At 44.8% G+C, this 25,224-nt stretch overlaps 1 protein-coding gene across 1 annotated transcript; it reads right to left on the bottom strand.

Moving 5' to 3' along the window:
• Positions 1-35: 35 nt before the first annotated feature.
• Positions 36-24,650, bottom strand: OLFML1 (olfactomedin like 1). The gene is made up of 4 exons (XM_059135082.1): positions 24,320-24,650; positions 24,036-24,202; positions 21,649-21,937; positions 36-1,833 (listed from the first exon to the last, which is right to left on the bottom strand). The coding sequence occupies exons 1-4, from the start codon at positions 24,408-24,410 to the stop codon at positions 1,043-1,045; spliced, it is 1,338 nt and encodes a 445-aa protein (XP_058991065.1). The 5' UTR covers positions 24,411-24,650; the 3' UTR covers positions 36-1,042.
• Between the last annotated feature and the right edge of the window lie 574 nt (positions 24,651-25,224).

Below are 25,224 nucleotides of genomic sequence, written 5' to 3'. Positions count from 1 at the left end.
CTGAGGGCACACACGCAAGTCTCCCCTGATGAGGCTTATTTGCTTAGTGTCAGTTTTATTGTGTTTCCAGCAAGTAAAGAGACAGAGGGGAAGTTAAGACAAGATGAGGCTACAGGTGGGGTCCTCACCCTTAGGCTATAGGCTGGTTTTCTGGACGAAGTAGCTTTGGAAGGGCTTTCCAGAACATCTTGTGCAGACACGAAAACCGGCCGCAGGGGGTAGACCGTGATTTTTTAGGATGAGATGCTGAGTGTATTGCTTAGAAAAGGCTGGGTGAACAAACATCACATGTGATGCTCCCTTCGGCAATGGAAAGACTATGGGATTTGCAGTATTTTCAAGCCCTATTCTCATTCTGAGGCTGTGTTCCTCTGAATGGCTCACCTAGACTTCTCTCATCTCTACAATGGCAAGTATAAAGACCTCTTCTGCACGTCTCACAGGGTGGCATGAAAATTAAATGATGCACATGGGAGCAAACACTTTGGAACTGGCAAGTGGTATTCAAATGTGAGCGGTTTTACTTTCCTCTTGTATCTCTTCAGCTTGGTAAAGGGGCAGAGCTGGGGGACCTAGAGAGTAAACATTATAGGAAATTGTACTTTAACTGGGTGGTGAAAAATGGGAAGAATACCAATAGGCATTTAAGAAAGGGGAAAGAGTGTCAGGAAAGGCCAGGACAGAGCCAGGAGTATTAGGAAGTGGGCTATGTTTCTAATTGTTGGCAGGGGAAAGGGCTAGGGTTGTAGGGGTAAGGGAAAGTCTGGACGTAAGCTGGATCAGCACTTGGAGGGCCTTGAGAGCCAGGAGGTTTGGGTGGGTCACGGAAGTTGAAAATTTCCAAATGACAGACTCTCATCTACACTCTTGGACGATAACTCAGGCCATAACATCCCGGGGGGAGGATATATACACAAGCCCAGTTCTAGGCTCTATCCCTGTATGTGATCAGAGGGATACCGTATTGCAAAGGGGCTGTGGCCTCCGTGTCCCAGAGAGCAGTGTCCACAGCCTCAGTGCTCTCCCTCCTTGCTGTACTGCATTACTCCAGAAGCTGCTTTCTCTTTGTCTGGAGTTTGTAAATGATCTGGTTTCCATCATTCCAGGCATAGAGCTGCTTATCTCTGGGGTTGTAATGGATCATAGAATGACTTCTTGGCCGCCTGGGGAAGAACAGTTTGGGCAGATCATCCTCACTGACAATGCCCAGCGGATCATAGACACAGGTGATGCGGTGAGGGCCGTGGCCGCCAGAGCTATAGACCACATAGAGAACCCCACACAAAAGGAAGGAGGCTTCAGCATCCTGGCTTCTACATGGAGTGTCCCATGAGTGTTCCACTCCCAGTGTGCCAGGTTCAATTTTTGTGAGAACCAAATGGCCATAGACACCTGGCCCTGAGTGGATGGCCCAGAGCCCATGCTCATCCACAGCCAGGTCAATGTATGTCGATGGGGAGTGCTGGTAGACCAGGGCTCGGCCTGCCCCTCCTGGGAGCAGCATTCTATCTTCCACAGCCCTCTTCTGCAGATTATATTTGATGATCTCATTGAGAGTCCCTTGGTTGTGAAAAAACAGAAAACCTCTGTGGATCACTTGGCCCGTTCCCTGCCAGGAATGTGTTAGGATTAGCTTCCGTGGGGCTGGCTTGGTGCTATCCTCCATGAAAGCCCGCAGGTTTGCAAATTCCCAAACAGTTTTGTTTCTGGATCCAACTAGGAAATAAACCTTTTGAGAACTGCTGACACCATCTTTCATCCAAGAGCCGTGTGTGTCCATAGTCTTCTTCACTATTTTCAGAGACTTTATGCCCATCAACATGTTGTCACAGCCTGGCCAAACAGTAGAAAAAAAAGAGGTACTTTATGGACATGAGATGTCTGCTTTTCTCACAGATTACTTTTGTATTTCCTGTTTATCAAAGAATAGTTGACATATAATGCTACAATAGTTACACGTGTACAACACAGTGATTCAACTTCTATGTTATGCTTGCTCACAAGAGTAGCGACCGCGTGTCACCATACAACATGACAACAATGCCATTGACGATATTTCCTATACCGTGCCTTTTATCCCTATTCATTCATTTTGTCACTGGAAGCCTGTCCCTCCCACTTGCCTTCACCCATTTTGTTCCCCCAAAACAACAACTAGTTTGTTCTCTGTATTTTAGGGTCTGTTTCTGTTGTCTTTTTTTTTTTTTTAGGTTCTACATATAAGCTAAATCATATAGCATCTTCCTCTAACATATTTCACTTAGCCTAACACCCTCCAGGTCTGTCCACATTGTCACAAACAGCAAGACTGCATTTTCTATGACAGAGTAACATTCCATATACACCACATCTTCTTATCCACTCGTTTATTGATGGACACATAAGTTGCTCCTATGTTTTGGCTGTTGTAAATAAGGTGCAATTAACAAAGGGATGCATGTATTATTTAAAATTTAGTGTTGTTTTCTTTGGATTAAATACCCAGTAGTGGAAATACAAAATCATTGGGTAGTTCTATTTTGGATTTTTTTTTAGGAACCTCCTTATTGTTTTCCACAGTGGCTACAATAATTTACATTCCCACTCATAGTAGATGGGCTTTCATTTTTATTCCACATTCTTGCCAACACTTGTTATTTCTTTCTTTTTGATATGTGCCATTCTAACAGATATGAGGTGATATCTCTTTGTGGTTTTGATTTGCAATTCCCTGATAAGTGATGTTGAGCATCTTTTCATGTGTCTGTTCTCACAGATTATTTTTTTCCTTCAGTGTCTAGAATAAAGTTATCACACACAGATCAATCACAACTTACGGTATGGTTTAAAGAATCAAAGAATTAAATGAATAAATGTGTTTCTGTTAAGGGAGCTGCTGTCCAATGATAAGAGTGAATGTTTTATTCAAGTCAGGACATAAACAGCTCTTTGCTGGGTCAGAGACCCTGTTCACCTCCTTGGAGTTGACACAGTGGGAATCACTTAGGGGTAAAGCTGCCTGATTCAATTCCATTTGTCCAGATTTTACCAGCTATCTACTGTGGACTTAGCTTACAAAGCTCCCAGAACCATGCTAAGTAAGTATTGAAGATAAAAAATATATATATATAATATCAACCCTAACGTTGAGGAGATCACCTTCTAGTGAAGGATTTTGGCCCTTAATCCTATTAGAACATTATGAGAACTCCACTTATCCATTCATTAATTTATTCATGATTGCATGCATGTAGTCAGCAGACACTGGATACCTACAGAAGGCGAGATACTGAGCTAGGTATTATGAGCTGGGGTGCAAAAGTTCCGAGGTACAATGATAAATTAGCAATGGTTCTTGCTTTATAGGTACCTGACTCACTACAATAGAAAGTTTAAAGTGGATTTTTTTTACAAAAGGACAGGGAATGGTGCTGTCATTTGAGGAAGCAGATAATCTACATTGCCATTGACCCTTAATAGGGACCATTCTGACATGGCAGGGTATAACATTCTTCATAAATTCATAAAAGCACATTCATGACTTGTGTTAGTAAAGTAGTACAGCACTGAAACCAATATAAACTAAATACTTGCTTTTACCTCAAATTAGATGCATAAAACAAAACAGGGGATTGAAACCAGCTCTGTGCTGGAGCATTGAGGGTGGGGCTAAGGAATATGGATTTTATTCTATAGGCAGGGAGGGAGCTACTGAGTTTTTTGAGCAAGAGTGAATCATGGTCAAAATTTATTAAGCTGGCAGTTGTGTGTATGCTGGATACATGGGAGAGAAACGAAAATCAGGGAAACCAATTAGGACAGTATTTCTATGATCCAAACAGGATCTTAAGGGTCTCAAATGGGGGAGGAAGATGAAGTGGGGGATAAAGGGGGGGGGCTTTACAGTTCTCCAGCTTCTCTATCTTCATGCAAAAGCCCTCCCTTCTTTGTATCTCATGCTATCAACTCCTTCTAGTCTGAATCACTGAGAGCTCTCTGGGACACTACCCCACACACTTCAAGGGTCTGAGCACCTCAACTTCTTCAACTCCACAGCACGTTGCTTTCAAGCTCCTCTAGCAACCACTCCCCAACCTCCATACTCTGGATCCCCCCGCCCCATCTCCCCGGAACTGTTCCCTATTAGAAATGTAAAACTCTAATATGCCAACCTCTGCAATAATTCCTTACCCTTCCATTTCTCACTTCTTTGTTCTCACGGACTCTGCTCTTCCATTTCCTCATGCCCTCCTGCCCCTTGACCTCTACTTTCTCCCAGGCTCTCAGCTTCCTTTCCTATCACCCATAATACCTCTCTCACCAGGACCCTCACCCTCCAGCCCCTCGTTATTCCACCATAACTGCTCTACAAAAACCCCTGTTCCTGGATGAATTCAAACATCTGGGTCTGTCCCAGACAGTGGTGTGGAGAAAACCTCACAAACATGCCACTACACGTAAGTGTTCTCCAACCTCAGCTGAGCCCTAAGCACCATACCACTCTCTCCACAGTTAACCCCTATCTACCACAGCAGGTATCTTCAATTTGTCCCCGCCCCCCAACCATATACACACATACTACCCCATCAGTCTCTTCCCTAACGGCAGATTAACTCCTTTGAAAAAATAAATACCATTAGACATGATGTCCCTGAACTTCCTGCCCCTCACTATAAACTTTTCTTAAGTTGGTCCTACCCTGGCTACCCTCCCACACATCTAGAAGAGGTCATATCATTCCTCCTGTCCAGCGCTAAGACATTCACTTATGCTCTGATCTCACCCTTTTCTGGCTTCCTCTTGACTCCCTAGATGAACTGCCACCTTTCTGTCATCTTTAATACCTCCTCCACTGCTAGTTCCTTAGCTTATAAACACCTTGCCTATATTTTAAAAAAAAAAAACCCTCTCCCTCAATTAGGCACCACTCTCTAGTTACTTCACTCCTTCTATCATTTTATGTAGTTTCTCCTCCAGAGTGGTCTACGCTCTCTGGGTCTACTTCACTTCCCATTTTTCACTTCATAGGAACTTCACAGAAACTACCCCTCATTGCATCACTAAGGACTTCCTAACTGAAAACTCAGAACTTTATGTTCATATCTTACTTCATTTTCCCACAGCATGACAGTATTGATCAATTCCTCTTTCTTGAAGATTTTGTTTCCCTTGATCCTTGGGTCACCACTATCTCCATGCATGCCTTCTACTCATTTCTTCTCTGTTTATGGCAGAGACAGTGTCTGTGTTCACCAAATGCCATTCCATCTTCCTCTTCCCCACTTATATATTCACAGCTTTCTTTGTAGTTAGGCTGCACCCGCTGACCTGTATTCTGTCCAGTGGGACACGGACAGAAGTGGTAGAAGCCATTTCCACCTAGCCCTAAAATACGCTATCTTCCAGATGACCCTGGTGTCTTGGGATTCTCATGGTGTCCAAGTTAAGGAGGGATATGGGCCGGGATGAAACTGGTTCTCCTGGACATTTCAGGAAAGATGGGTCACCAGTTCTGATGTTGAACTTGTTGTGTGGGCGGCCCCATTAGACAGTCTGTTGTAAGGTGAACAGTGTCAATGGAGGTGGGGAGGGATGGCTTACTAGAAGCATGAGGAACCCCATGGGTATCCCTCAAAGCCTGCTGAGGTCTGTATGGGAACAGTATGGACCTCTCTTGTTGACTGTTGGAGTGTGTGGGGGTGGGATGCCAGGTCTGTAACACTTCAGGAGCACTGAGCTCTGCGGGTTTCCCTCAGGTCTCTGCAAAGGCTTTGGTATCAGAAGCTGGATGGGCCCATGGGTTGTTATTTTCTTCTTCTTAAATGCTTGGGTTCTCCAGGATAACTGGGGACTCTCTAGAGTCAGAGGACATGAAGCAGGATAAAGGGAGAGAAACCGGACATGAAGAGGAGAGGGGCAGAGCCAGAGACGCCCTAGAGGTTCTGAGGTAAACAAGCATAGTAGCAAACACTTGTTACTGCCAGCTGTTTGGATAGCAATTCTATCACAGTCCTTTAATCAAGTCATCATCCACAATTATCAGTCCTTCTCTTCTCTCCTCAAACCTCCATCATACCGTCCTCTCTCCTGTATGAAGATCTTACCCCTTATTTCGCAGAGAGAATAGAAGCAAGCCAAGAAGTGCCTCATTTCCTGCCTCCATTACTGCAATTGCCTCCCTCAGGGCGGCTACACTTCATCCTCAGCTCCCTTGCCTTCCCCACAGCAGCCAGTGTAAGCTTTTAGCAATGTCAGTTACATTATGTCGCATGTCTGTTCAAAACTCACCAGTGACTTCCCTTCTCACTCAGAGTACAGTTCAAGTCTTCACCTTCCAGACCATGTGAGCTGCCCCGGCACTGCCTCTCAGGTCTCCTCTCCTACAGTACTTCCCACCCGCTGCACTTCAGTCACTCTGGCCTGCTGTCCCTCACGTGGTGCCGAACACACTCCTGCCTCAAGAATTTGTCACTTTTTTGGATCCCTCTGCTTGGGAACCGTCTTTCCAAGATATGTACTGGCTTCCTCCCTCACTTCCATTAGGCCTGCTCTCAGATAGTCCCTTATCATTAAGGCCTTTCTTGAACACCCCATAAAAAATGGCAGCCCTCTTCTCCAGCTAGTTCATTTTTCCCCATAGTGCTTATTAACTTCTCTCTGACATATTATAAATGCATCTGTTAACATATTTACCACTTGATTCCCCTCAATGGAATGTAAATGTCATGAGAGCATGAGTTTTTCTCATTTGTTTCATTCACTGCTGTATGTCTTGCCCCTAAGACAGCACCTGGCACATAGTAGGTCAATATTTACTAAATAAATGAATGAATGAGTTTTCTGAACACCGAATGTAACAACGATTTGCATCTGAACCCATATTCTCTGCCTTCCCTCCTGCTCCCTTTATTTTTACAGTGGATCTCATCTCCAATAACCTTCAAGGACTTAACTTCAATAGTCTCTCCTGCCCTCCTAGACCTTTCCCCTCAGTAAACAAACAGAACTTTCTAGTGTGGCTCTGTTTTTCTCTTCCACTTCGTAATGACACTCCTCTGTTGAGGAGTTCCATCATCTCCAGTTATGCCCTAAGCTGCTCTAATTGGGCTTCTGGCCTCTGCTGTTCTAAACTCCCCTACCTACTCCACATAATCAGTTCTTGTCAAGGTCACCAACAACCTCCATTTGGCCAAATCCAAGGGTCAGTTTTCAGTCTGATATCCTAATCAGCTTCACAGCAAAATTTGATTACTCGATCACTACCTCCCCTTGAAACCCTTTTCTCCAGATTCTGGAACATCCTTCCTCTTGTTTCTCCTCCCACCTTTCTGGATTTTTTTCTTGGCATCCATTTTGGGTTCTTTTTCCTCTCCCACTCAAGGAGGAAGTGCTTTGTCCTCACATCTCTTCTCTGAGCCACCTCAGTCTATCTGATGGTTCTGCATACAGATAAATTCTAACTAATGATGAATTTGGAATTTGCCTCTGGAATGACATCCTACCTGGATGTCTACTTAGTCCCAAATTCACTTATCTAATGGCCTGCTCAGTGTCCCTACCTAGATATCTTCAAACTTGACCTGTCCAATCAGAAATCTTGCTCTTATCCCCCAAATTCTTTCTCCCTACTCTTCTCATTTTAAGTAAAAACCATCAACCACATTTCTTACCTAAGAGTCATTCTTTTTTTTTTTTTCAAGATTTTATTTTATTTATTTATTTGAGAGAGGAGAGTACAGAGGGAGAAGGAGATGGAGAAGCAGGCTCCCTGCTGAGCAGAGAGCCTGACATGGGACTCAGTCCCAAGTCCCTGAGATCATGACCTGAGCTGAAGGCAGATGCTTAACTGACTAAGCCACCAGGCACTCCCGGAAGTCTTTTTTTTTTTTTTTTTTAAGATTTATTTATTTATCTGTCAGAGAGAGAGAGAGAGAGAGAACACGCATGCACAAGCAGGGGGAGGGGCAAAGGGAGAAGCAGGCTTCCCACTGAGCAGAGAGCCTGATGTGGGACTTGATTCCAGGACTCTGGGATCATGACCTGAGCCCAAGGCAGATGCTTAACAGACTAAGCCACCCATACATCCGGCTAGAAGTCATTTTAACTCCTTTCTCTCCATCTCCCCACCACCAGCAAGTTCTGATATTAAAACGAACCTTTAAATTATGTTATACTTAAATTAAAATGCTCACATGTCTCTCTCCTCCTCTTCTTACCACTCATCCCTGTGCTCCCTGAATCTTCCCCTCTTGCCTAGACCACTTTGTCTCCCCGGTTTTACTCTTGCTTACCGACAAGATGCTCTCCACAAAGCAGGAGAATTAATCATTTTAAAAACATATGTTATGTGGCTGACCTGCTAAACCCATTCTCCTGTCACTCTTGGAATAAAATTCTAACCTCCTATCCTGCCCTGAACTACCTTCAGGACAGGGCAGCTGCCTGTCTATGGGACTTCATCCTCCACTTCCTCCCGCTTGCTCACTGAGCTCTGATCACCCTGGTTTTCTTGCTATTCTTGGAGCAGGCCAAGCTGGATTCTGCCTCAGGGCTCATGCATTTGCAATTCTTTCTGCCTTGGGGGCTCTCTTCCCTGATCTTCCCACAGTCTGCTCCTCTCCTCCTTCAAATCTCAGTTTCAGTGTCATCTCCCCGAGGGGCTTCCTGTGACAACCGCATGGAAATTTAAAATGCTCTACTCCAACATCTTTCTCATTTCCTGGAGATTGCTGTCCATATTCTGCAATTCTGTCATGTTTTATTTACTAGCTTATTGTCCTTCTCTCCCACTGGACTGGACTGTAACCTCCACAAAAGCGGGACTTTTGTCTTCATGTTGACTATTGTACCTGATTGCCTAACTTAGTGCTTTGTGAGTTCAATAAATATCTATTGAATTAATGAAGAAAATAGCTTAATTCAAACAGATGTTTTCCTAGAGCCTCCTTAGGCTGTGCATCTGGAGTTCTGACAACAGGCCTGTCTTAAGTAAATAATAATTTGTAAAGTACTTTAAAGCTTTTAAGAGACTTTCAAATCCATTATTTCATTAAAAAATCTGACACAAGGTTCTTGTCACATGGCAGGAGTGGGCAGAGGCTGCAGGAAGGAGGGGTTAGGCCTGCAACTGCTCAGCGGTGTCTCTAATGGGGAAGAGGAGGGGCCCATGGGCCAGGAGAGAAGCTCAGAAGCTGTTTCTGATTGAAGAACAAATGCAAAGGCTTGAGAAGTTAATAAATATCTACAAATACATACAATATGCATGGCACAGTGAGAAGTACTTTATTTACAGGAACTTGAAGTAAGTGCTTATAATATGCCTAAGTGGTGAATATTTTAATCTCCATTTTCCAAATGAAAAGAAAAGGCTTGGACAAGTTCCTTGGAAGGTTACCCAGTTATGGGTCCTCTGAACTCAGTGGGAACCCGGAGGCAGGGCTGGCCAGGAAAGCTCCAGCCAGCCCCAGAGACAGGCCCCATCCCTCTGCGAGGAGGGTCAGTGAGCTTACAGCCCAGCTACCGAGGGGGACTGTATCTAAGAACAAGGCACATACAATGTCTCACAAGTGAGAAAATGTTCATTTAATATACAGCAGAAACTAAAACACCCATTCTCCTTTCTCCATCTACTCCTCTCTTATTACATGCAAAATCCTTAGAGAAATAGAAAAACAAAAAAAGAGTGTTGATAGATGGTTTTGATTAGGAAGAGACAGTTCTGAGAATACGGACACACAGAATTTCTCCTTGTGCTATCCTGCCTTTGCCGAGGAAACCTGGGACTGGGAGTCAGAGACCTGAATGGTCTGAACCCTGTCTCTGGTTCTCTCTGTCTCCCAACAAGTCCGTTGGTCAATCTGCCCTTAGCCCTCAAATGAGGGGTTTAGGCTGGATATTCTCTAGTGTTTCTTCAGGGCTGAGAGTCTATAATTTTATAAATTCCTCTTTTGGACTTAGAAGAAAATATACTTCTTGTGTTTGAGTTACAATAGAACTCCCTGCTGTGCTTCTCTTGAGAGAGAGAGAGAATTAGCAGGAGAAAAAGGTTGAGAAAGAAAATAAATTTTAAAACCTTTGAGTTCAGGGGCACCTGGGTGGCTCAGTGGTTTAAGCCTCTGCCTTCGGCTCAGGTCATGATCTCAGGGTCCTGGGATCGAGCCCCACATCGGGCTCTCTGCTCAGCGGGGAGCCTGCTTCCTCCTCTCTCTCTGCCTGCTTCTCTGCCTACTTGTGATCTCTCTCTATCAAATAAATAAATAAAAATCTTAAAAAAAAATAAATAAAACCTTTGAGTTCAGTCAAGATGCAAATTATTTAACAGAGACAATGGCAAGCTAAGTTCCACTGGCAAACCAAAGAATGCAAATCTCTTGTTTTCCTGAAGCAAAACTGCAGACCTGGATAGGATTTGGCCCAAGGCCTCCCAGTGACTTCATATACAAATATCACTTATTTGAATTTTTAAAATACTTTTGCCCTTATTAAAGGGCAAAACTCTCCAAACCTGGTGAGACTTGCCCCTCTATAGGGGAGTGACTCAACTGCCCTCTAGTTATGTTTTAGAAACATTGGTCCAGATGTTGGTGGACAATGGACTGGGGTTGAGGTGGGAGAGAAGGGGCCCCCGGGAATCAGGTAGAGAGTCTGTAAGTACAATCCAGATCAATCGAAATAATGATGGACATGGAAAAATGAGTATGGAAAAAAAAAAAAAAAGAAAAATGAGTATGGATTCAAGAAATAGTCAGGGGCCCCTGGGTGGCTCAGTGGGCTAACGCCTCTGCCTTTGGCTCAGGTCATGATCCCAGGGTTCTGGAATCAAGCCCCGAGTCAGGCTCTCTGCTCAGCAGGGAGTCTGCTTCCCTTCCTCTCTCTGCCTGCTTGTGATCTCTGATGGATAAATAAATAAAATCTTGGAGAAAAAAAAAAAAAAAGAAGAAGAAATACTCAGGAAAAGAGGGGTCAGGTCTTAGTAACTGGTTAGATGGTGGGAGCCCTCAAGGAGGAGGGTGATGGAATGACAGAGAGGGAGCCCAGGTTTGCTTGGGAAAAAGAGGGATGAATTCATTAAAAATAAACAAAGAAAAACTGTAAAACCATGAGTATTTTGACTGCTTCTTGAAATTCTGTGCCATTAAACTTGACTTTTTCAACTACCTGGATTGTATTCATGTTAATAAACATTAGTCAACCTATCAAGTGACAGGTACAATGTTAGGCTCCGGAATGACCAAGATGGCTGCTCTCAGAGTAGCAATTAAGTATAAAAGCTTCACACTAATACAATGAAATTGTGAGGGCAGACTTAATGTGTTGTGGAAATTAGGGCTGTTTCGTACTTTCTGTCCACAGAATAAGTTTCAAGTATCTTAGCACGGCACTCAAGGTCCTTCATCTGACCTCCTCCTGGCACGTCCCCACCCCACCTGGCTGGTCACCGGTCACCAACCTGCCATGACCTTTTCCAAGTGTTAGAGTTTGCCCATATTTTTCCTTCACTCCCTTTCACTAACCTGGGCTACGTCTGCTTGTCCTTCGAAACAAAATTCTCTGGTCCTGCAGAGCAATCAGTTGCTCCTTCCTGTGTGTGCAAAGCAGTCCATGCAGGTCTCTTCCAGAGCAGTTATCCTGCTGAATCAGAACTGCTTACTCATTCTGTTTCCTTGTAAACACTTCTGACAGAGGCTGGGTCTTATTTATGTTTTTATTCAGAGTGCCTGGGATCCACCAAGCGTATCCTTCCCATCTAATCTCTTACTGCTTACTGTCCACAAACGCAAGAATCAATTTGATTCAGAGAATGCAGTATTGGTGTTCCAACTTCTATCCCAACTCACGCTCTGCCAGCTTAGAAATCAGATTTTAAACAGCAAAAGGTAGGTGCAGATATTGGCAGGTGCCCTTGCATACTCCTGAGAGCCTGGGTAAGCTGCGTGCCAGGAAGGCAGGCAGGAAGCCTGGCTTGTGTGAAATGGCCTTCGATGAGCCATGGGAGGGTTTGGCTTGGCAGGACGGTGAATCTAGGCCTTAAAAGGGCCTGGAATACAGTAAGTGCTCTATAGCTTGGCTTTTGGTGAGTCCTACGGAGGTCTTTAGTAAATCTACTTTAGAGCTCTTTCTAGGTTCCCAGCGCTAAACTCAAAGTCTTCCATGGTCCCCACTATGGTGCCCTGACAGCTTCCCTTTGTTGGCGATGAGCAGCTGCTTGTGAGAAAGAAAACAGATTTGATAATATGGCTCGTTGCTTGCAAGGCTCTGCTCCTCCGCATCAAGTTAAGAACTTCACAGGAGAGTATGTGGGAGATGTGTGAGTTGGGAGTATGAGTCGGGCTGACTCCAACCACAGGGTGCCTGTAGCTGGAACCTGACACAGCCAACCTCCTTACCATGTTTCCTTTGGGTGCTGGCCAGCTGCCAGAATCCCCACACCTTAGCTGATTTCCTTCCATAGGATTTATCATCCTCTCTCTCGGATATGTTTTAAATTTATCTGTTACCTATTTATTGTTTGGCTCCCCTCAATAGAATGTTCACCCCACAAGGTGTCTGGCTTTGTTGTTGTTTTACTGCTGTATGTCTTGTCCCAAAATAGCATCTGGCACGTATTATAATTTTCCTATAGTAATTATGAATATGGTAAATATCAATAGATGTAACTTACATCAAGGAAAATTCTTTGGGGTCCTGAATAATTTCTAGAAATGTAAAGCGTTCCTAAAACTAAAAGCTTAAGAACACTATCCCAGAGGATGCGGGCTGGTCAATACTCATGAGAAGGGAGGCAGTGAAGTGGGCAGGGTTCTGAGGAATGTCTGACCAAACTGCTCCATTTTGAATCAATTATCAGAATGTTGCAACATGTAAGCATTCCAAGGTTATAATTATGAACTCTTTGTTTTTATTTTTCTTTTAAAAGCTGAACTTATTTTTCATTTAAAAGTTTTTCTCTGTGTGTGGGTTTTTGTTTTGTTTTGTTTTTGCATAGTGTTTTTTGTTTGTTTTCTTCCTGTAATACTATTCTTACCAAACTAAAAGGGATAGAAACGTTCTCAATTTCTAGGTGTGGTCCTGCCATTCTCCCATTTGCCTGGTTAGAAAACAGAGTCATTTTGACATTGTGCCCACATTTTTCCTGTGCAGTAAATCTCACTTTATCCTGTTCTCACCAGCCTGTCTCAAAGTCTAGGGCCTGCTTTTTTGAACTTGAACTTTGCGGCAGCCTCAAAACCATCAGTCACACTAATGCCCAATTTACTGCTTCCATATAGAAACTTGTCTCTGTAAAAATGGATTTTGTTTAATGATTATTTCCAGGAGCATCAGGACCAAAAGTCTTCTGAGATGCTGTCAAAGGTCCTATTGGAAGGGTGGGCCCTAGAGCCAGTCTTAGAACTTGCTTTGGCCGTAAGAATTCAGTACAAGTGACCAGACCTTAGTGTGCTTGTGCCTTCTCTCTCAGAGGTCTGCCTTCTTCATGGGAATAAGCCCAAGTCTGTCTCCTGAAAGAGCAGGGACCACATGGAAGAGATCCAAGCCATCCCAGCGGAGACTACCTTCAGCCAGTCCCTTGAGCCATGTGCCTCTGGGGAACCAGCTGAGAGCAGCCCAGCCCAGCCCAGAACTGCCTTGCTGCCTTGCAGCCTCCTGAGAAATAATCAATGATTATGGTTTTAACCCACAAGATTACTGAGGGGTTTGTTATGCTGCATTATTGTGGCAACAGGAAACCGAGTGGGGGTGAGGGCATAGTGAGCAGAAATGGAGGCCAAGATGAATCTGGTGTGTCTGGGGCTGAGGGAGCACACTTCTGAACATAGCAGGCATGTGGGAGGCAGACGGGGTTGTGTAAAACACGGGGCACCATAGTTTCTTCATCGGACAAGAAGCTGTAATAGTATCTGCCTGGCAGGGTTGTCGTGGGCTGGGGACAATGGAACAGACAAAAGGGCTTAATGCAATCTTTGGCGAATAGCTCCCTCTACTTTCTAAGAAACTGTTCCTCAGGGTCAGAGAATTTTGATTTCCACTCTGTTCCAGGCACTGTGAGAGACTTGGAGAAGATGGCATGAATAATGCAGGGGTGCGTGAACTGTATTTTGTTTTCTGAATAGCACATTGGGCATGGTGTAGAACAGTGGGTGGACAGGGACAGGCCCAGTGACACAAGGAGCTGAGAAACACTCGAAGTTCCTGTGTTCAGCTGTTGACGTGTTATCTCCCATTACATAGAGGTAAATAAAGTAAATATAGTGCAGATGATATTCATAGTTTTTAGTTAATCAGCAGGTGTTACTTTTGTGGAGAATGACAAAATATTTTAAGAAAGCTAGGTTAGGTGGGGGGCGGGGGAATGCCTGGGTGGCTCAGTTGCTTAGGCGTTAGCCTTCGGCTCAGGTCATGATCTCAGGGGCCTGGGATCAAGTCCTGAATCGGGCCCCCTGCTCAGCGGGGAGTCTGCTTCTCCCTCTCCCCCTGCCCCTCCCCCCTGCTCATGCTCTTTCTCTGTCAAATAAATAAATAAAATCTTAAAAAAAAAGGGGGGGGCCTGGGTGGCTCAGTTGGTTAATCAACTGCCTTCGGCTCAGGTCATGTTCCTGGAGTCCCAGGATCGAGTCCTGCATCGGGCTCCCAGATCCAGAGGGAGACGGCTTCTCGCTCCGACCTTCTCCCCTCTTATGTTTTCTCTCACTCTCTCTCTCTCTCAAATGGATGAATAAAATCTTAAAAAAAAAAAAAAAAAGCGAAGAAAGCTAGGTTGGGGGTCTAAAGAAAGCTAGGGCTTTCTTTATGCCATTTTGTGGGGTTTGCTTTATCCTCTAAGTTGAGGTTTCTGTCAAAGCTGCTAAGGCAATGCTGTAGTAACTCTAGTCAACTAACCCTGGTGGGCGATCTAGGCCAGAGCCCTGGAGTGGGGAGAGCCTGGTGGCAGGAAGCTCGGTGAGCGGCTCCTGCAGGAATCGGGGCCGGAGTGGATGAGAGAACAGCGCAGATGGAAAGAGGAGATTTGAGGGTTGTGTACAAGGAAAGAGCTGCTGGATATGGGGACTGGTCAGATGAGGGCCAAAGAGAGGCTTCTGAGGTTTCTAGCCCAGGAAGGTGGGTGTGTGGAACTTCTCTACTAACTGAGAGAATCTTGGGGGATGCAGAGGAGTGTTTTAGCTTTAAAAGTAAATGAAGGAAAGGCAGGGAACTAAAAACCAAGGAGGTGAGGGAAGAACATGGACCCTTCTTGGACAGGATGTTAAAGAATGATTTAACGCAGTCTGTGAGTGGGAATCTCATCACCCAGAGACCAAGGGGATGGACGCGGTCCTCAGAGTGTCCCACCCCAAAACCACAGACAGCTGGGCCTCCTGGCTGCAGGCCCTGAGTCTTGGCACAGAGGGCTCTCACTGTGACCGTCCTGAAGATGGCACCCCTGACCCCAACCCCGAGCTCTGGTGCACACCTATCCCCCCCCCATCCCCACCGCTGCTGGCCAGCTCTGTGCACTGTGGCCAGCATGACCCTCCCCAACCTCCCGCTGAGTCCGGACGGACCAGCGCTTGCCACTCGATCGTGCCCAGCATGATGGGAGAGGCTAGCCTATGTCCGAGGCAGCCCGCCCCAGTGTGCATCCTAGCTCTGGCCTCAGTTAGCCGAGAGGCGTCGGATAGATTGAGTCAGTGCCACCCAAGAACACAGCCTTGTGGAATCTGTGAAAAACTGTTAGTTACATAAATTCTCAATCTGGGTGACTGAGGCAGCATGCTTTGCCATAAGCTGCAAAGGGCAATGCAAAATTGCAGGCACTGGCTCAGCACAGAGGAGCTTAGCTCAGTCCGGTTCCTTCATCTGCTCTCTGTGACTAAACATGAGGCGTCATTAGGCCTGTGCTCCCACAGGCCATTCCATTTGCTTGAAGCATCCTTTCCTCCTCTGTCCATTTCATCCGTTCTTTTCTATTATGAAACTCAGCTTGAGGGTTGCTTTGACCACAGTCCCTTCCTTACCACTGCACAGCAGCCCTGGCCTCCCTTGGTTACTTAATGCCACTCCCCACTCCTGCTCCTTCAAGAGCACTGGTCACTCTGGCTGTGACCCTGGCTTCGTCTAGATGGGCTCCCCACTTGGCGGTAGCTTTTTGAGGACAAGGATGTCACCCTATTCCATGTTCCATCTCGAATGCCTCGAACAATACCAACACAGACCTGGAATTCAGGAGACAATTGTTGAATCGGGGGGCAAATGAATGAATGAGAGAGAGAAGGAATGGGTGTTCACTCAACTTGAAGCCAAAAGCCATCAGCTAAAATAACTTGGGGACCTTCTAGTAGTATCCATAATGATGGGACTGGAGGTATCCTAGATGGTAGGCCTGTCACATAAGTAAACAGAAGAAGTGCTGTGTACGGAGGCCTTTCTGGACCCGGCACAGTGACCTCTTGGACTCTGCGGGAGCTAGGACAGGCTAAGCTTTACACACGCCTCTGGCATTGCTGGCCCCAGAATGCAGCAACTTCTGGCTACAGTGTGTGTGTGTGTGTGTGTGTGTGTGTGTGTGTGTGTGTGTGTGTGTGCGTGCGCATGCACAGGCACACAGTGGACCTTGGGAGTTGACTCATAGAGATGTTTTATTTGGCTTCCAGTGGGTATATTATTTTTTATTCTGTTTTGCTTTTAATGGCTTTGAATATGGGGCAGGCACATTTATAACACCTGAATGGATCCCACAGGCATTTAAATGTGCAGCAACAAACAGACTTTCTTTTTGAAAGATGATCTAACAAACGATAGGAGTTATTTAATTCACGAGACAGAGGGTTACTTGAGGTCACTTATGTGCACCCTTGCAGTAAAAGGAGCTGGAATGAAACAGGAAATAAAATAAAATCTGCTCTAATGGCTTGTTTTGACTGCCTTAGAATTTTTCTTCGTAAGCTATTTACAAGTAGAAAGAGGTTAATAATCTTATCCACCCAAGAACACAGCCTTGTGGAATCTGTGAAAAACTGTTAGTTGGATAAATTCTCAATCTGGGTGTCTGAGGCAGCATGCCTTGCCATAAGTTGCCAAAGGCAACGTAAAATTTCTTTTTACTAATAACAGAGTGCCAAAGATTTGGAATGACTTTTAAATATAAGTCAGATTGTGTAGCAGTACTATTCACTCACTGCATTCTAAATCGTGTGTGCGTGTGTGTGTGTGTGTGTGTGTGTGAAAGAGATGCAGGGGTAAGGGAGAGAGAAGGAGAGAGTGTGTGTCAGAGTTAAAAAGATTTAAGAATTTGACCTAACCTCAGAACAACCCTGGGATTGCAGCCCTCATGTGAATGTCATTTGGGGATTGTCTCTAAATAAAGGCTAAAGACTTGAAAACAGCTCAGAGCAGGTCTATTTTATTTACCATCCCCAGTATCTGACCCTTCCTAGTTGACTGAGAAATATTCAAGAAGTAAATGCAAACCATCTTTTTTTTTTTTTTTTAAGTAGCCTCCATGCTGAGTGTGGAGCCCAATGTGGGGCCCAACAGTGGGGCTTGAACTCAAATCTCTGAGATCAAGACCTGTGCAGAGATCAGGAGTTGGACATTTAACCAACTGAGCCACCTAGGTGCCCCAAAAGCAACACATTTAGTGATGTCAGAATTTTCTGGAAATCTCCCAAGACAAGGTCAAATCTCCCAAGAAAGTTGCACCATTCTCTCCCTCCAGGGTTTCCAAAGAAACTCTCTTTGTAAGACAGTATGTAGGTAAGAAGGAAACCCTATGACATGACAACCTTGGCCTGTAATCCCAAGGTGTTTGCCCAAACAAGGGAGCTGACTTGAGTTTTAAGGATTATAGTAGGAGCTCTGTTAGCTGGCTCAGTCCCTGCTGGCAAAGGATAGACTACAGGAAGATGGGAGCCTTGTAGGATGAAGACTAGTACAGGCAATTAGTAGCAGCGGGACCTAGCAGATGAGAGCATGAGAGCAGGAGGTAGGCAGAGTTCCCAAATTCCCTCCCCTGCTGTACCTGCCCTACATAATCCCTTCCTCTTGAGAGCGGGCAATGCCTGTGACTGTGACAGGCTAGCATCCAGGATTTGGTGACATTGCAAGACAGAAGTGAAGGGATTCTGCAGATAAAATTAAGGTCTCAAGCCGGCTGATTTTGAGCTAACCCAAAAGGAAGTTATTAGGGGTGGACCTGACTTACATGAGATGCAAATTCTTAAGAGGGAAGGGTGCTTCCTAAAGAGAGACACTCTCCTTCTCGCCTTGAAGAAGCAACAGTCACACTGTGAGCTGCCAGCATAGATGGGCAGCCTCTAGAAGATGAGGGTCTTGGTCTCAATGACCTGAGAAAGTGAATTCTGCCAACAGCCTCAGTGAGCTTGGAAGTGGACCCTGAGCTCCAGGTGAGAATGCAGCCCTGCTAATGCCTGACTGTGTCCTCCTTGGACAAAGTGTCCAGGTGAGGGGTGCCTGGCTGGACTCCCAACCCACAGATACTCTGAGAGAACGAATATACACTGTTTAAAGTTCTAAATCTGTGGTAGTTTGTTACTTGGAATTAGAACACTAAGGTAGATCTAATTACTAACAAATGGCAAACAAGAAAAAGTGGGGGATGGGCATAGCATACAAAGTACAGAAAACTCTATCCTTGAGCAGAGAGCCTCTGAAAATAATAGATCTATACTGATCAGAAGGTTGTGATTGTTTACAGGTTTGTCTTCCCCTAAACTAAGCTCTTAGGGGACTCTGCCACCAGTATCTCCTCTATAGATAATTTTTATAGCCTCCTCCAAGGGCTGTGCTGACCCAGACTCTGTGAATGTAGAAATGAAGATGTCCATATGTTCACGGTCTGGTCGAGGAGTAAATACATACAGATATGTGTGGTTGAGAGGATGAATGCTCCCTTGGGGGATTTAGGGACATACTCTGGGAGCACTAGAAGCCAATCTGCCTGGCAGGAGGGATTCACTGAGAATTCACAGCATTCTTCAGTCAAAAAGGGGGAGTGAGAAAGTGAGAAGAACTATATATATATTTTTTTCTTTTCTTTCTTTTTTTTTTTTTAATTGCAACTGCATGTGGGTAAATTATGGGAGAAGAAGAAACTGAAAATCAACTTGGGTCACTTTATAAAGGACCTTTCCTATATAAAAGGCCAAGAGATTTGAATGGAATTTTTGGTGTTGGTAATTGATGGGGAACAGGAAAAAAAAATTCAACACAGAGGAGTAATATGATTAATTTTGTATTGTGGGGAGGTCTGTGTGACAGCAGGCAACAGGCAAGATCAGAGGCAAGAGGAGCAGTAAGAAAGCCAGGGCAGGGTGCAGACACGATGTGCTCACCCTTCCATCCCTACCATATAGCACATGGCCCATCCAATAGGAGGGGGCCAAGAGTATTTGTTGAATCTTAAACCAATGAATCAACAAATGAGGGCTCCGATGCAACAGGCATAGAAGGAGCAATCACAGAAAAGTTCAAAGTTTTCACTCACCATGGAGCTGGGAGAAGGAATATTTCAGGCCTCTAGTGTTGGAGGGTCAGGGGTTGAAAGAGCAGCAAGTTCTGAATCGGGACATCTGCTGAGCTCTAGCTGAATGGAAAGGGGCAACCCCAAGCCTGAGGGGCTTAGCGAGTCCAGAGACCAGGAGCAGCTCAGGGAGCTAACCTAGCACCACCATTCAGAACTCGGGTCCTGCCTGCCCCCTGGCATAAAAGTTCAGGCACATTCTAGCTCAGGCCACATTGGTACTCAATTCCTCCCATTAGTTTTTTAGGCAGCCTCTGTTCATCCTCTGCTGGATCACCCTCACCTTTTCCTCCTTTCTTCACCTCAGCTTACCCCCTATCTGCTCCCTCTCAGAGGGTCAAGACAATGTCAGAGCCAAAAAGAATCATTTACTCATTCAACCAACTTGGTCAACTGTTTCATATTTCAGATAGGCCCCTTCTGCCTCAGCATTAAGATGTTCTCTTTTCTATGAAAACCTAGTAACACCTCTGTCTGTGTTGATAGTCTCTCCCTCCATGTATTCATCCATTTCTTCACCTAGTTATTCAATGACCAGTATGCATTGACCATTGACATTACTCTAGGTACTGGGACACAGCATTGAACATAAAATGCAGGATCCAGGCTCTCATAGAGCTGACCTTATAGATGGAGAGGCAGAAAATAAGCACTGAACAAATAAATAAACTAGAAGATTTCAAACTAATAAGTATTCTGGGAAAAAAAAATAGTAGAGTAATAAGTGCTCCAAAACTCCTCTTGGGTTTCTTATCTCAACATATTTGAGAACAACCACCTAGTGACCTGAGCCAAAAATCTGGAAAGCATCCTGGACTTCTCCTTCTCACTCACTTTTCACTTTTAATTATCAGTCATTAAGCCATGGCATTTCCAACTCTCAGTCGCTTGCAAATCCATCTGCCCTTCTCCATCTCAATGACACTTAATGCAGACACCATCACTTGTCCCCCAAATTATAGTAGGCCCCCCAACTGGTCTTTCTCAAGTCTCGCCTACTTCCTTCACATCATGCCCCTGCTAAAAATTGTTTAGTGGTTCTTGATTGTTTTTCCAGTCAAATTCAACCCCCTTTGCCTTGCATGCAAGGCCTTTCATTATTTGGGTCCTGCTGAACTCCTGAGTCTTGTTTCTTATTTTCCAAATGTACCTGCCCCACAGGGCTTCCACTCAAAATATCCACAGATCTTCATGCTAAGGGTTACGTACTCATACACTTTCAGTAGGTTGTGCCCGTACCTCATGTGCCCTCTGCTCATTCTTCTCTTAACACTTTGTTCAAAATGCAGATCAAGTGTCATCTCATTTAGGGACACCCTCCTTCTTATAATGACCCATGGAGTTCTTATCAGGATTACAGTGAGAAGATCTACAAAACCTTTAGCACAATAAGCGCACTCAGCTTTTATCTTATTTCCCGATGGAGTTTCTTGCATTTGGGGCAGACATAATTAACATATAAATAAAATTTTCCTATTTGCAATGAAACCATTTCAGAATACAGACTCTGAGCTGGGTGAATTGTCTCCCTCATTGTTTTATTTAAATGGACAGGAAATATCCTTTCTCATTTATGTTTTTCTTACATGATACTTGTTATTAGAATTCAAGCTCCTAACCATTATTCTTAATGGCCTGGAAGTGATTTGAATGGGATCACCAGTTAGGACAAATCTTCTAAATATCACCATCCTGACAACACACACAGTAATAATTCACTGCAGTCCCCAGCTCTGAGGGTTGGCTGATGCCATTTAAAATTGCAGACTATTTCTTGGCACATTTGCAGCCACTCCCTACTCCCAGGGTACTGGGAGAATCCACCAAACTTCTACCCTCTCTGGAAGGATCTGGGACCACATGCCTCTTCCAAACCAAGGTCTATCTGGAAATGTCCTTCCTGGGCTGACCTCTGACACTGAAGCTCTGACCTTCCATGGGGCCTTCAGAAACTCTGTGAAATGAAAAGCTGCTCTCTGAGAGTGACTTTTCCTTCAGACACCTGCTCCCTGCTAAGGTTTCCCTCCTAGCACCTGCACCCAAAACCACACATCGGGTTCTTACTCTCCTACTTGCCAGACCCCTATCTGTGCTGCATCTGTGTCTCTGAGTGTGAGTCCCTAGAAGAGCTATCAAAGACAGAGTTCTCTTACTCGCATTCAGCAGAGTCCGGATCTTCTTCTCTTCTTCCGCCTCTTGGATGAGCTTTTCCGCCAGGGTTTTGTCCTCTGATTCCACGCACACGTCAGCTTCTCGCAAATACTCCAGGTAGTCGATCTCCCGTTGCGCACGTTCGACTCTCAGGGCCAGGTTAGTCACTGCGCTCTTATACTCACTTGTGTAGGTCTGGCATCTTCCCAGCATAGCGGAGATGTTTTTGGAGAACTCTTGGAAGTCTTGAATGTATGCCCTCGTTGCTTGGGTACATTTTTCCAGTCCTTGCTTCAGTCAGAAAATAAATTATTGTTCATTATTTAAATTGGCCAACTAATATAAATAGCTATCATTCATTGAGAAAGATTTTTAATTTACAAATCATTGTAAGGGGGAAGATAAAAATCACCTGTAATCCCTCAGTTCAAAATACCACTGATCGGTTAGTGTGTCAGTTTTTAAAAGTTTTCCCATGCATTTCATCATACATATATAAGTATATATTTTAAAATGCAATTTTACTATAATGCTTGTAACATATTTTCACTTGCTAATACACTGTGAACATATTTCAATACTAATTAATAGATAGCTATACAATAATTTTAATGATACAGAATTCCATTGCATTGATGTCCTATTTATTCTACTAGACTCTTTTTGATGGACATTTATGGACTTTTCAACAATGCTAAAAAGAATCTTTGTATTTACATCTTTGTGTACTTATCTGATTATTATCTTAGGGTGGATCTCCAGAAGTAAGCTCCATCCCCAGCACCTGGCACAGGGCCTAGCACACATATTCATAAATATTTACTGAGAGAAAGAATAAAGTGAATGGAGACCAGAAATGGGGTGGCTGGGTCAAAGAGAACATATTCTTAAAGCTCATTTGGCAGTCTACCAAAATGCTCTTCACAAAAGTTGTAAAAACTGCAACTCCAAATAGTAGTATGGAATACTGTTCACTGTGAAGGAAAAGAGAGAGGGAAAGGTAGAAAGAGAGAGAGGCAGAGAAACTCCCTAAATCAATCCTCTTATTTCTTTAGTACCCCTCAGACACAAGTCCCTCAGGGCGAGAGGACTGTGTCAGCTTGTAAGTGTCCACACTGGTCATCAGTGACTGCCCTCTGGGACCTGACTTCCCCACCAGGTCCTGACCAGGATGGGGAAATCTATACAAACAATATCCCTATCTTTTTCATTTTTTTCCTTATCTTTTTCAAATTCACATTCATAACCATCAAAGTATTTGTCTGTACTTTATACCTTTGTCTGAACACCAGATTTCAGGTATCGAGGAAAACCTGCAGGCATCTGGCCAGCGCTTATCTCAGGATAAGTCGGTGTTAACTGCAGAGGGACCTCGGTTGAACATAATTCTGGCACTTTCTAGGAGGCACATTGGGGAGGAGCTGTCTGAGGAGGCAACAGGTGAGGCAGCCACCATCCTGGGAACATCACCTCCCCGGCCCCCAGGTCTCAGCTGGTTGCCTGAGCAACGTTAGGAAATGCGTTCAGTCTGCTCTGTTATTTTACTTAACCAGATGATCAACTAATTTGGACTTCAGAATTTTTCAAGAAAATATAGAGAAGAAACATTGCAGATAAGAGTGTCTTTGGGGGGGGGGAAAGTATCTTTGGAAGAAGATAAATAATTTATCAAAATTTAACTTGTATAAACGCAAGGCAATTAAAATATGAGACAATCACCAGGAGTAGTATGTCAAGAACTTGGGCAGAGGGTTACATTTGTCCCTGGGAGCCTGTCTGTGTAGCAAAAATGTTGGTGTTTTACAAATTTTAATGAAGCGCCAGCTGCGGCACTTGGAGGAAGGATCCCAGCAATTTCTCTCTATCTGACATAGCTGAAATCTACTCATTTCTGAACCCAAGTGCGGTGCTGCAAAGAAGCGAAGATGTAGCTTCTTGGTACAACATCATGACTTTTTATGGTGGCCTCATGTTTTATCATAAAAAGACAAAAAGGAAAAGTGAAAACTTGCTTACCACCCTGATATGGTAGAATATGAATAAAAAGTGACCCCAAATTTCTAATTTTTGTATTTTAAAAGTTGAACTATTGAATAATAACATTTTGGGCATTTACCACCATGCCAGGGAACGTCCTAAGTATGGATTAATTTATTAATCCATAAATGGAGTGAAGTCCTGCTCAGGGCTGGGGAGTGGTAAAGCCTAGACTCTGGAGTTGGTGCTCTGAACCACTTGACTATGAAAACTCTCACAGGCGAGACTGGCCATGTATTTGGCATTGACCATGTGGGGAACGTGCATCCCGGTAGCTAGGGAAGCTGGGCTAAGATAAGGAGACTTATCAGGCAGGCATGCACCCCAGATCAGGTGCACAGATGCCACCTACCTCCAAGACTTGAAAGCGCTGGTAGATGTAGTGCACCATGCCCGGGTCCTGGGCACGCTGGGTTGGGGGCAGAAGAGCTGCCAGGAACAGAACTAGGACAGCAGAGGCTCGAGGAAGGGCCATCATTGTCCCGCAAATTGCCCAGGGGTGGGATCTCCTCTGTTGTGCTAAAAAAAAGCCAAGGATCCAGGTGGTCTCCTGCTTTCTAGCCACTGCTTTGAAAATCCTCTAAAAACAGCCTGAAAGCCAAGCCTGCTTGTTATTCCCCAGATGGGTGATCTCACTTTGGAAGTCGGTGATCAAGTCCAGCTGTTGGCAAGCCCGTTCCTGCAGGCCTTGCAGGTCTACTTGGGGTAGAGAGCTCCTTGGGTCCATCTGTTACCGTCACCCGTCACACACACTGGTCCTCTCCAGGCTAGTAGCTGCACCCTCTTGTAGGCCTGGGTGAGCATGCATTGGGGTGGAGGTGAGGGTGGGGAGTAAAACGTTCTTTGCGTTTTACTTCGGCTTTCCTCCTCCCTAGTGGACTCTGCAGTCCAATCACAGCCTTGACCCAACACGAACCACCCCCAACTTCTCCGAGTTGGAATCTCAGTTTAGTTTCTGGCAAAAATTCCCAGGATCCTTTTCCCAGAAGTCCTGTTGGGAGACCCCACCCCTCCTCTGGACTCTTTGCATTCCTGCAGCTCTTAAAGGCACAGCAAGGGGGAAAAAATGAAAGTTTGGCTACACTCCTGTCTCTGAACAGCCAGTGCACAGGGCTGATTGCTCCTTGGGGAGAGAGGTACAAGGAGCCACAGGACTGACTGCCCTGGGGCTGATAGCTGAAAAATCGGAAGATGGAGCTCAGAGGAATTGCATTAAGGGGCCCAACAGTAGCTATTTCCACAGCTATGCCTCCAGAGCCAAGCCTTCAGCACATGGAACTCCTTTTGTAAGGACATCCTTGAGCTTTCTCAGTCTCTAGAAGCAGAATCCTCTTCCTGCAGCCACAGGCCAGCAATTCATAGAATATGGTTTCTACAAGGTTCCTGCAGGCCCTGGGCCAGCTGGAGATGTGTCACATCCCCAGGGGAAAGTGGTAAAATCTTCCTTTTTTTTTTAAAAAAAAAAGGCCTAAAAAAAAAAAAAAAAAAGGCCTGTCCAGGCCTTTAATGATCTCAATCTCTCCTTCTCTGGGTGGGTCCAG

The sequence above is a fragment of the Mustela lutreola genome, chromosome 1 (genome assembly GCF_030435805.1).
Source record: "Mustela lutreola isolate mMusLut2 chromosome 1, mMusLut2.pri, whole genome shotgun sequence".
Classification (NCBI taxonomy): Eukaryota; Metazoa; Chordata; class Mammalia; order Carnivora; family Mustelidae; genus Mustela; species Mustela lutreola.
Note: the sequence above shows the minus strand (reverse complement) of the source record. Positions and strands in the feature narration are given on the sequence as shown.

What these genes read in the sequence shown, in the direction of transcription:
- OLFML1 (XM_059135082.1), bottom strand. Translation starts at nt 24,410, where the DNA reads ATGGACCCAAGGAGCTCTCTACCCCAAGTAGACCTGCAAGGCCTGCAG. An exon ending in CTTGATCACCGACTTCCAAA is followed by an intron (nt 24,203 to 24,319) that starts GTGAGATCACCC and finishes GCTTTTTTTTAG; the next exon opens with CACAACAGAGGAGATCCCAC. An exon ending in AGCGCTTTCAAGTCTTGGAG is followed by an intron (nt 21,938 to 24,035) that starts GTAGGTGGCATC and finishes TTCTGACTGAAG; the next exon opens with CAAGGACTGGAAAAATGTAC.